The sequence below is a fragment of the Staurois parvus genome, unplaced genomic scaffold, assembly GCF_062004578.1.
Source record: "Staurois parvus isolate SC_StPar_1 unplaced genomic scaffold, SC_StPar_1.0 ptg000941l, whole genome shotgun sequence".
NCBI classification, from domain to species: Eukaryota; Metazoa; Chordata; class Amphibia; order Anura; family Ranidae; genus Staurois; species Staurois parvus.
In genome coordinates, this window is record NW_028318737.1 from 1,043,360 (window position 1) to 1,055,888 (window position 12,529).

At 44.0% G+C, this 12,529-nt stretch overlaps 3 protein-coding genes across 3 annotated transcripts in view; 1 reads left to right on the plus strand and 2 right to left on the minus strand.

The window, feature by feature from the left end:
• Nucleotides 1–12,529, minus strand: part of LOC149441851 (uncharacterized) — a 409,050-nt gene that overhangs the window by 176,895 nt on the left and 219,626 nt on the right. The window lies entirely within an intron of this gene.
• Nucleotides 1–12,529, plus strand: part of LOC149441855 (uncharacterized) — a 269,391-nt gene that overhangs the window by 95,196 nt on the left and 161,666 nt on the right. The window lies entirely within an intron of this gene.
• On the minus strand, nt 5,462–11,650 carry LOC149441857 (uncharacterized). Its single transcript, XM_089656805.1, has 2 exons — nt 11,582–11,650; nt 5,462–8,467 (listed from the first exon to the last, which is right to left on the minus strand). The coding sequence occupies exons 1-2, from the start codon at nt 11,643–11,645 to the stop codon at nt 7,143–7,145; spliced, it is 1,389 nt and encodes a 462-aa protein (XP_089512931.1). The 5' UTR covers nt 11,646–11,650; the 3' UTR covers nt 5,462–7,142.

A 12,529-nucleotide genomic window follows, 5' to 3' on the forward strand; every position in this document is an offset into this window, starting at 1 on the left:
CTGGGTTCCTCCTGGTGCAGTGGGTCCTGGGTTCCTCCTGGTGCAGACAATGCCCGGCCTCATCTGGGGAGAGTATGCAGGCAGTTCCTGGAGGATGAAGGAATTGACACCATTGAATGGCCACCAAACCTAAATCCAATAGAACCCCTCTGGGATGTTATGTTTTGGTCCATCCGACGCCGCCAGGTTGCACCTCAGACTGTCCAGGAGCTCAGTGATGCCCTGGTCCAGATCTGGGAGGAAATCCCCCAGGACACCATCCGTGGTCTCATTAGGAGCCTCCCCCAACGTTGTCAGGCATGCATACAAGCATGTGGGGGCCATACAAACTACTGAGTATCATTTTGAGTTGCAATTAAATTTCAGCACAATGGACTCGCCTGCTGCATAATTTTTTCACCTTGATTTTCATGGTGTCTGAATTCAGTCCTCTGTAGATCAATCACTTTCATTTCCTTCAAACGATGGGGCGTCCTTACATTGCCCTGTCCATATCAGTATACATATTCAGCAAGAGAGTTTTCCCCATTGAGATCTGATGGGTTTTCAAAGTGTACCTCTCATTTTTTGAGCAGTGTGTGTGTGTATATATATATATATATATAGCCAAAAGTATTGTATTGGCCCCACTCTCATGTGATTCAGGTGGTCCAATCCCCTCCATGGACACAGGTATATACAATAAAGCCCCTAGGCATGCAGACTGCTTCTACAAACATTGGTGAAAGAATGGGTCGCTCTCAGGAGCTCAGTGACTCCAAGCGTGGTCCCGTGATAGGTGGTCACCTGTGCAATAAGTCCATCTGTGACATTTCCTGGCTACTAAATATTCCACGCTCAGCTGTTAGTGGGATTATAACAAAGTGGAAGCCACTGGGAACAACAGCAACTCAGCCACCAAGTGGTAGGCCACGTCACATGACAGGGCGGGGTCAGCACATGCTGAAGCGCACAGTGCGCAGAAGTCACCAACTGTCTGCAGAGTCAATAGCTAAAGACCTCCAAACTTGGTGTGGCCTTCAGATGAGCCCAACAACAGTGCGTAGAGAGCTTCATGGAATGGGTTTCCATGGCCGAGCAGCTGCATCCAAACCTTACATCACCAAGTGCTCCAGGCCCCAGCAGTGCACACCCCCATATTAATATGACACGTGTACTGGTGGTCCAATCAGAACCCTCCAGGCCCCAGCAGTGCACACCCCCAGATTAATACAACACATTTTCTGGTGGCCCAATCAGAACCCTCTATTCCCCAGCAGTGCCCCCAGCCCTGAATTCTCACCAATGGAACTCTCCAGTGAAATCTCCTCTCATCAATTACTAGCCGGATTCTCTCTATTACCTCCTGTATGTACAAAACTCCCCCAAATCTCTCCCCTCCTCACCATCCACTAGAAATTGGAGGAATTGTCTCTTCTTCCTGAAATCCAGACCTAGAGAGGAATAGAAAAGAACCAACAAACCCCACAAAGTCTTTTTATAGAGATTTATTCCATCAAATCCAAACTATTCTACACATATTTATTCCATGGAATATGAAGAGATTTTTCTATCAATAATCCCATCAAATCTGCGTGTTTATTGGACTTTATTCCCAGCAATAATCAATCAGGAATCCATGCCAGCAATCATCAGATCAATAGGAATGTTTCCAATATCCAGTGATCACGGTTTGATCCTCCAACATAACCAGTGCACAGAATGATAAATCTATCCCATGAAATGGATCTTATTGATTGGTTGATGTCATTGATTGATCTATTGATTCCCTTCTATGATAGAATAGATTGATTTCTCCATGTATTGATCATCCTCTCCATATATCTCTTCACCTTGTCTAACATCATACAAATCCTGAATGCTATAAATCTCAGTCCTGTCCATGAATTGTATGTGACTCGGGTCTTTATAATACCATATACTGGACTGTTACTTCATTCCCTATTTTTATATCGTCTTCTTACACCTGTCCTGATGAAGTGACACTTTGAAGCCATGAAACGCGTTGATGGTGTATTTTACATTCACTTGTCCAGTAAACTCCGACCTTCTGAAGAAAACATTTCAGAGTTTCCTCCTTTACTATGGGCTCCTCTGCTCACCTCACCCTCATTTTTTCTTGGGGTGAAAGTTCTCCACCGGGAGCCAAATCCTGCTTAGTATATGATGATCCAGAATTCCCCGAAAATTACCAAAACTTTATTCTCCAGGGCCTCTAATAATAGATGTTTGGGGGTTTATCTCATCTTCAGGCCTAAAATCTGCATTTTCCATGTGTGCAAAATCATGCAGAAACAGCTCTGGCAGTGAGAGGGTTAATGTGGGCTAGATGGGATCCCTCTGCTGGGGTCACACTGTACACATTAGAGCGCCCCCTAGCTGCAGCCTGGTAATAACATTGCTGGGAGGTCTATTCACTGCTACATACTTCCCACCTTTATAGAAACATATAAATGGTTAGCACTTCCTCCTAGAAGAACTGGGGTTGTTGGTTTGAATCCCAACCACTGCCATACCTGCCTGAAGTTTGCATGTTCTCCCTGTGCCTGCGTGATCTTTCTCCAGACTGGGCCGGCTGAGTGACGTCAGCTGACAGCGGGCTTCACCTGAAAACGGGTCACAGGAGATCAGAATGAACTGCACTCCTCTGATCCACAGGAGAAGTACAGACAAAAGAGCTTTGCCTGAACTTCTCCTTCAAAGAATATGTTCCTCCAACATGTCCTATTCCTGATCTGTGCCGGCTGTCCCATGTCCTGGTATGAAGACGTCTCCTCTTCTCTCTGTATTGCTTCCTTTGTGTGAGATCCCCGGTGATCCTGCCAGTCCCTCTGATTTCCTATTAAAACTGACCACACTAGGCATGAGAGCTCAGCGTGGTCAGTTTTGTAGCTGTGCTGGGAGCTCAGTCTTCTCTCCTCCAATCATCAGACTTGTCCTGACATCCCCCCTCCCTGCAGAGCCATTCACTGGGAAGACCAATGAACAGAAGACAAGTGATCACATGAATAGTAGTAAGGAGAATGTCACTTCCTGATATCATTGCTTACTACTAGTGAAATCTGTGAATGATCACCGAGGTCACATGGTACAGGGCTAGTCCCAACAGACTTGACCAATCACAGCTCTCACAGTATTTCTCAATGTGTTGGAATTTAAGAGTTGTGAAAAAACTCTATTAGTATTCCTGTACTAGTAGATGGTTGTGGGAAGAAATCCTTTTGGAAGCCAGTTAGGAAAAAGCAGTGTGACTTTATTTGATCACACACCAAAAAATACAAAGTCAATATAAAAACAGTAAATTTAGATACAAAAAGATATGTAGCTTAAAATGAAATAAAAATAAAGAATATTTGTTGCTTGTTCCTTAGATATAAGAAGAAAGATGTAGTTCCTTTGTTCAGCTTAGAAGGATCCTGGCCTAGACATGCTCCTAAGAAGTGGCCATGTGTTGTCCTTTGTTCAAGCATGCCATGTGCTCCTTTGTGTGTCTGAAGTGTAGGTATGTCTGAATGAAGTGAAGAGAAGAAGTCAGCAAGTGACTGTGTTCCTTGAATGTCTTACGTACTTAACCCCTTCCATACCGGGCAATTTTACCCCTTCCTGCCCAGGCCATTTTTCAGGTTTCAGCGCTCTCACACTTTGAATGACAATTGCGCAGTCATACAACATTGTACCCAAACTAAAATTTTATCATTTTCTTCACACAACTAGAGCTTTCTTTTGGTGGTATTTAATCACCGCTGGGGTTTTTATTTTTTGCTAAATTAACAAAAAAAGGCCAAAAATGTTGAAAAAAATACACGTTTTTCTTTGTTTCCGTTATAAAAATTTACAAATAAATAATTGTTCTTCATAAATTTAGGCCGAGATGTATTCTGCTACATGTCTTTGGTGAAAATAACCCAAATTAGGATGTATTATTTAGTTTGTAGGAAAGTTATAGAGTTCACAAACTATGGTATAGATCTGATTATTGATCAATCCTGAAGTACTGACAGCCAATCTAATTTCTTGAGGTCCAAGAATGTCAGAACAGTACAGATATCCCCCAAATGACCCCTTTTTGCAGAGTAGACAGTCCAACGTACTTCATATGAGGCATGGCGAGTTTTTTGAAGTTGTATTTTTTTTGTCATAATTTTTCGGAAAATGAAAAAATTAAAAAAATTATTTTCACTATTTTTTTTTACATCCTGTCACCAGTGCAGTACAGCGTCATCATATAACTGGCATGGCGGTGATCAGGGACACTGACTGGTGACAGTATGAAAAAAAAAAATATATTTTTTTTTTTTTATTTTTTTTTATTTTACCATAGTAACATTGTACTACTTTGGGGAAGTGATCAGTATTTTTTTTTTTTTTTTACACAATTTGCTTATAGCAAAGAAATACTTTGCTATAAGCAAGCATTTACCTGAATGAAATCGATTCATTCAGCTTTTTTTTTTTTTGTGCTTAGCTGTGATTTGATCACATCTAATCACATGACATGTGCATGTGATTAGCTGTGAGCATTCACAGCTAGGCACTAGTATACAATGGATGGCATCATGAATGAAGCCATCCATTGTATACAACTGTCATGTGACCTGCTGTGATTGGTCACAGCAGGTCACATGGTACCAGCAACGGAGCCGGTACTCGGATCTGTCATCGGCCGTGTCCGAGGTACACGCCCGGTGACAGATCGAGCCGCTGCGCCGCTCTGCATTAGCGCAAACGGCGCATGTGCGGGAGCACGCCAAATGGCGTGCACCCGGAGTGGAGAAGCAACTTTGAAGCCGCCAAACGGCCATTGGCCGGGCGGCAAATGGTTAAAATGCACAAGGAACTAAGTCCTCCCATTATCCTTTGTTTCAAATTCAGGGGCTCCTTAACCCCTCCCCTGGTCACCTCCCAATGTAGCAACCCACGTGTTTCTATTCAATCTACTAACCAATTACCATGACTGACAGGGACCCTCTAAGAAGAGATCTCTGAAGTTCTTATGTTACATACAGCTGTCTGAATACGTGATTTATGAATACAATTTAAACTCTCAGACTCATTATATGAATTCAAAATAAGATATACATTACATACTATTCTAAAGAAAACATAAATGTAAACCTCTCCTAATTACGTAACCCAGACACAAATAATTCACATCTGTTACCACTCAATGTCAAAACCTCACATTCACATCCAATTAAGAGGGTATATTCTCTGCCAGGCATATCTCACAACTTATATAGATATTATAAATGAATATTACACAATGGCTGCAGGAATGCAGCCGGAGAGAAGGAGAAATTATTGCATTTAAAGTCTTTATGGGTGTAAAAAAAACATAAATAATAATATAAAAAAAAATAAAAATGTAAAAATATTTTTTTTAAATTATAATTTTTGGTTATAAACTAATTTGGTTATTTTTTTTTTACTAAAAAGATATCTGAATACATTTTAGCCAAGATTTATGAAGAAAGATTATTTATTTGCAACATTTGTAGACATTTTCATTTATATAGCAAAAAAAAAAATTCCAGCGGTGAATAAATACCACCGAAATAAAGTTTTATGGGTCTCAGAGTGCGGGAGTGTGACCTCAGAGTGCGGGAGTGTGACCTCAGAGTGCGGGAGTGTGACCTCAGAGTGCGGGAGTGTGACCTCAGAGTGCGGGAGTGTGACCTCAGAGTGTGGGAGCGTGACCTCAGAGTGCGGGAGAATGGCCTCAGAGTGTGGGAGAATGGCCTCAGAGTGTGGGAGCGTGACCTCAGAGTGCGGGAGTGTGACCTCAGAGTGCGGGAGCGTGACCTCAGAGTGCGGGAGCGTGACCTCAGAGTGCGGGAGTGTGACCTCAGAGTGCAGGAGTGTGACCTCAGAGTGTGGGAGCGTGACCTCAGAGTGCGGGAGTGTGACCTCAGAGTGCAGGAGTGTGACCTCACAGTGCGGGAGTGTGACCTCACAGTGCGGGAGTGTGACCTCAGGGATTAGTATGGAGCCGTGTCTGATGAAGGAAACCAAGGGCTCTATTTATAGAACATTCATTGGACCAATGAGACAATCATTCCTCCAGCTGTGACAACATTCGGCCTTATGTTAAGTAACACAGTGATTTCCTATGATCGCCGGCTCCATCTAGTGGCCACAATGAGGTGATTTTTCTGAAATCTCTCCATCAGTAAAACTAGCCCAATATGATATTATGGCCACTAGATGGAGCCAATGATCATAAGAAATAAAATACGGCCAAAACTCCTCCCAGCTGGAGAATGCCGGTCACATCCATTCAACATTGTTCTCCATAGACCTCCAAGTGTTTGTGAAATCTCCCACCACAAAATATACTCAGCCAATCACAGGGCAGGACTCCATTTTTATTCTTCTCCTGCCATCAATGGCCGACCTGGTCCCACACTTCATCCATGTCTTTGGGGGCCTCTCATCTCCTTATGGACTGTTTCTTCCATGATGAAGATCAGCCATGGAGTATATCTGAGGTGTATATCAGGGTGTGCTTCTTCCCCACATGAGAGCTGGGATGGGCAGCAACATTCATCTAGAAGACATTTCCCGCACTCAAGGCACTAATACACCTCCAGGGTTGTGTGGGATCCCTGATGTACATGAAGACAGTGAGGAACATTTCCTTCATTTAGGACAGGAAAGTGTGAGCTCTCTGATGCTTGTAAAGTTTGGACTTCTCTGAAAAACATTTCCCACACTTAGGACAGGAATATGGCTTCTCCCTTGTATGAGAGCTCTGATGTATGGAAAGACTGGACTTATCTGAAAAACATTTCCCACACTCAGGACAGGAACATGGCTTCTCCCTCCTGTGAGAAAACCGATGGAAAGACTGGACTTGCGTGAAAAACATTTCCTGCACTCAGGACAGGTGAAAGGATTTCGACCCTTTTCCTTTTCTCCTGTGTGAGATATCTGATGTTTGTGCAGACTGGACTTCTCTGAAAAACATTTCTCGCACTCAGGACAGGAACATGGCTTCTCTCCGTGTGAGAAATCTGATGTCTGACAAGTTTTGCTTTTTTTACAAAACATTTCCCACACTCAAGGCAGGAATATGGCTTCTCCTTGTGTGAGATCTCTGATGTATGGAAAGACTGGACTTGCATGAAAAACATTTCCCGCATTCAGGACAGGAATATTGCTTCTCCCGTGTGAGATCTCTGATGTTTGCGCAGACTGGACTTCTCTGAAAAACATTTCCCACACTCAGGACAGGAATATGGCTTCTCCCCCTTGTGAGAAATCTGATGTCTGACAAGTTTTGATTTTTCTACAAAACATTTCCCGCACTCAGGACAGGAATATGGCTTCTCCCCCCTGTGAGATTTCTGATGGCTGTTAAGATTGGACTTTACTGAAAAACATTTCCCGCACTCAGAACAAGAATACGGCTTCTCCCCTGTGTGAGATCTCTGATGTTTGTGCAGACTGGAGTTCTCTGAAAAACATTTCCCGCACTCAGGACAGAAATATGGCTTTTCCCCCGTGTGAGAAAGCTGATGTATGGAAAGATGGAACTTCCTTGAAAAACATTTCCCGCACTCAGGACAGGAATACGGCTTTTCCCCCGTGTGAGATCTCTGATGTTCGTGCAGACTGGACTTCTCTGAAAAACATTTCCCGCACTCAGGACAGGAATATGGCTTCTCCCCTGTGTGAGATCTCTGATGTTTGACAAGTTTTGATTTTTTTACAAAACATTTCCCACACTCAAGACAGGAATATGGCTTCTCCCCTGTGTGAGATCTCTGATGTATGGAAAGATTGGACTTGCATGAAAAACATTTCCCACACTCAGGACAGGAATATGGCTTCTCCCCCGTGTGAGAAATCTGATGTCTGACAAGTGTTGATTTTTCTACAAAACATTTCCCGCACTCAGGACAGGAGTATGGCTTTTCCCCCCTGTGAGATTTCTGATGGCGGTTAAGATTGGACTTTACTGAAAAACATTTCCCACACTCAGAACAAGAATACGGCTTCTCCCCTGTGTGAGATCTCTGATGTGTGTGCAGACTGGACATCCTTGAAAAACATTTCCCGCACTCAGGACAGGAATATCGCTTCTCCCCCGTGTGAGAAATCTGATGTGTGGAAAGATGGAACTTCCTTGAAAAACATTTCCCGCACTCAGGACAGGAATACGGCTTTTCACCTGTGTGAGATCTTTTATGCACATTAAGATGGAATTTAGAAAAGAAAATCTTCACGCACTCAGTACAGGAGAAGCTCTTCCCTGTTGGAAGGCCGGCCCGGTCCCGCACAGTCTGAGGTTCCTCAGGATATGAGGAATCCGATGGTCCATCTACACTGGGTGGTGCCGGATGGACATTGGAGGGAGCCGGGTTTTCTCCTGGACTATACTGTGTGATGTTCTCATCTTCTACTTTCCAGTCTGGAGACAAAGTGAGACAATCCTCGGAGGTTTTCCTCATCTCCCGGCCATGGACTAAAATACAAAGACAAAGAGGATTACTAGACAGGAGCTGATTGGTTCCCCCAAACCAGGACTCCGCCCACATCAGGCAGCTTGGTCTCTGAGGAGCTTACAATTCCACCCTCAAGGGAACTAGGAAATGGCTCCTCTGATCTCCTACCAGGTCATTTCTTTATTCATGGACCTTAGTCAGAGAGTGAGGAAACAACCAGAACTGTCTTTTATAGGAGGGACAGTGATGAGGGGATTATAGGACGAGGGGCCCCACCCCCTCTATCACTCATCGCCATCTTCCCAACACAAGAAGTACTGCACTTGATTATTAAGTCCATGATTTAGTCATGAAGAACAGCGGGGCTGAGCCCCACCAGAGGTCAGAGAGTGAGGATGGGGGGAGAACAACCAAGATGAAGACTGGACTGATCCTGAAGACCACCATCATTGGGGTATTGACTCCTCCCTCATTACCTCTTTCTGTTTAAGGGTCCAAAGTTGGAGGATGTTATCACATTATTATCACCATGTAAAAGTCTGTGCTCCAATCACATCATCCGATATAAAATGTCCAGCTGGGAGGAAATGGGTGTAACAAAAGAGAATCCATATTATGTGTATATATAGCAGTGGGGGGAGGGGGGAGAGCAGAAGTCAGGAGTATGTAATGTACAACAGAGTATATAGTGCAGGGGTCAGGAGTATGTAATGTACAACATAGAGTATATAGTGCAGGGGTCAGGAGTATGTAATGTACAACATAGAGAATATAGTGCAGGGGTCAGGAGTATGTAATGTACTACATAGAGTATATAGTGCAGGGGGTCAGGAGTATGTATTGTACAACATAGAGTATATAGTACAGGGGTCAGGAGTATGTAATGTACAACATAGAGTATATAGTGCAGGGGTCAGGAGTATGTAATGTACAAACATAGAGTATATAGTGCAGGGGTCAGGAGTATGTAATGTACAACATAGAGTATATAGTGCAGGGGTCAGGAGTATGTAATGTACAACATAGAGAATATAGTGCAGGGGTCAGGAGTATGTAATGTACTACATAGAGTATATAGTGCAGGGGGTCAGGAGTATGTAATGTACAACATAGAGTATATAGTACAGGGGTCAGGAGTATGTAATGTACAACATAGAGTATATAGTGCAGGGGTCAGGAGTATGTAATGTACAACATAGAGTATATAGTGCAGGGGTCAGGAGTATGTAATGTACAACATAGAGTATATAGTGCAGGGGTCAGGAGTATGTAATGTACAACATAGAGTATAAAGTGCAGGGGTCAGGAGTATGTAATGTACAACATAGAGTATATAGTGCAGGGGTCAGGAGTATGTAATGTACAACCTAGAGTATACAGTGCAGGGGTCAGGAGTATGGAATGTACAACAGAGTATATAGCGCAGGGGTCAGGAGTATGTAATGTACAACATAGAGTATATAGTGCAGGGGTCAAGAGTATGTAATGTACAACAAAGATTATATACTGCAGGGGTCAGGAGTATGTAATGTACAACATAGAGTATATAGCGCAGGGGTCAGGAGTATGTAATGTACAACCTAGAGTATATAGTGCAGAGGTCAGGAGTATGTTATGTACAACATAGAGTATATAGTGCAGGGGTCAGGAGTATGTAATGTACAACAGAGTATATAGTGCAGGTGTCAGGAGAATGTAAAGTACAACACATAGTATATAGTGCAGGTGTCAGGAGAATGTAAAGTACAACATAGAGTATATAGTGCAGGGGTCAGGAGTATGTAATGTACAACATAGAGTATATAGAGCAGGGGTCAGGAGTATGTAATGTACAACATAGAGTATATAGTGCAGGGGTCAGGAGTATGTAATGTACAACATAGAGTATATAGTGCAGGGGCCAGGAGTATGTAATGTACAATATAAATTATACAGTGTAAGGGTCAGGACTCATAACATTGATATTCAGTTATCAGTGGAAGATTAAATGTGTACTGTAGATAAGTTGCAGAGATCCCACACCGCTGCCTCCCATCTCCTGAGACTGCACTCAGTGACTTGGGTCTGAGACACTACAGACATATCCCTCCACCCGGCACAGCCAGCAGACAAGCAGATCTTGCTAGATCTGGCCATTGGTAAGAACCCCAAGACACATGCCCCAAGTGCCTAGGTAGAGCAACCTATGTAGAAGATGAACATTTTGCTGCCAGCTGAACCCCAGAATCGATATAAATCCAGTCTAGATACATAAATTGTGTCCCATGTGCTGATATTGCAGTGGATACTCTACTCTGGACCAATCAGAGAGCAGTATTGTCACGATCAGAGGAGAAGACCACCTGGGACTGTAAACTCAGGATCTATAGTGGGCCAGTGGAAACAACTAAACAGGTGTACCTGGGTACCGGTCCTTACATATACAGGAGCAGTGTGACCGCACACAAGAGTCGCAGGATCTAAGGGGCCATCCGGTCTTCACCAGAGCCACTGGAGGGGTGGATGTTGTGCTGCATGGCAGCCCCCAGGTTGCAGCTCTCTAACACACCCGTGCAGGCACAGTGCAACCAAATAGCATGCTGGAAGGACACGCGGTACACACAGGATACTAGGAACCAAGGTCACCTACTGCAGCAACCTAGGAAGGGGCTCCGGGGGAGAGGATGCAGGGAACACGTGTAAAGTGCAGGAGAGGGAGGGATGCTGAGCAATGGTGCAGAGAGAGAGACTCAGCAAGATGGAAAGGGCTGCAGGCAAACAACAGGAAACAATGCTGAGAAGGACACACACAGCAACAGGAAATGAGGGGATCCACGGACAGAAACCAAAGGGAATATAACTGCACAGCCAGAGGGAAGACACTGAGAACAAAGACAGGATCCAACAGCACACAGAATATGGGAATACTCAAGCGGCAGTGAACACCACAGGAACCAGAGGGGTCCGGCTTCCACATGAAGACACGTTGCTGGAACACTAACACACAGGTGCAAAGACTTGATAATACCTAGGTTCAGGGGGGATAGGCAGGAACCCGAGCAACACGGACAGGAGGCAAAACCTGGTGCTGGATCAATGTGAAGGGAAGCATGACAAGTATGGGTGGAGGAATGGATTTAGTGTTCATGACCCACCTGTGCTGATCTCTGTAGGAGTGTCCTCCTCTATAAATGTCCCCGTTATTCCATCCTCCTCCATAGACTGCTGATCATCCCTCACATACGCCTCTTCTTCTTCTGCTTTCACCTCAACTTTTACTTCTATCAGATCTTCACCCTAAATCAAGAGAATGATAGAAGAGCTCATCTGTAAAATATAAGGTCACATAAAAAATCCATATAGTGTCCCAAGTCCATGCTCTCCGCCCCACCAACCTTGTAATGGTGAGGGATGGTGTGACCTTCCTGTGTGGAATCCCGGGAATACAGAGGACGGGGACATCTCTCTGGTGGGTTCCTGGTATTAGGTGGCTCCATCATATCCTTGTGTCCTTCTGAAAACTCCTCCATCACTCCATACTCCTCATCCTCCTCTTTATACTCTTCTTTAACATCAATATTATCATCCCCGAGGATTCCACTCTGAAAGATATAATAAAACATTCATTGTAACAAACATGCTGTGTATAAATCACAACTACCAATAATTGTCATCATCTACCTGATGATGGTGAGGGATGGTGTGACCTTCCTGTGTGGAATCCCAGGAATACAGAGGACGGGGACATCTCTCTGGTGGGTTCCTGTAGCTGGATGACTCCACCATGGTGTCCTGGTACAGATCCTTGTGTTCTTTTAGAAGCTCTGACTCCTCCATCCCCCCATCCTCATCCTCCTCCTCTTTTATCTCTTCTTTAACCTCAACTTTAGGATCTCTCAGGTTTCCACTCTGAATATATAATAAAAATGCCATCAATGGTAACAATGCAGAGAATGTACAGATCCTAATGATACTACCAGTGATTGTTCCTCATCTACCTGATGATGGTGAGGGATGGTGTGACCTTCCTGTGTGGAATCCCGGGAATACAGAGGACGGGGACATCTCTCTGGTGGGTTCCCATGACTGGATCCATCTGTAGG

What these genes read in the sequence shown, in the direction of transcription:
- LOC149441857 (XM_089656805.1), bottom strand. Translation starts at nt 11,645, where the DNA reads ATGGAGGAGGATGGAATAACGGGGACATTTATAGAGGAGGACACTCCT. An exon ending in TCCTACAGAGATCAGCACAG is followed by an intron (nt 8,468 to 11,581) that starts GTGGGTCATGAA and finishes TTTGTATTTTAG; the next exon opens with TCCATGGCCGGGAGATGAGG.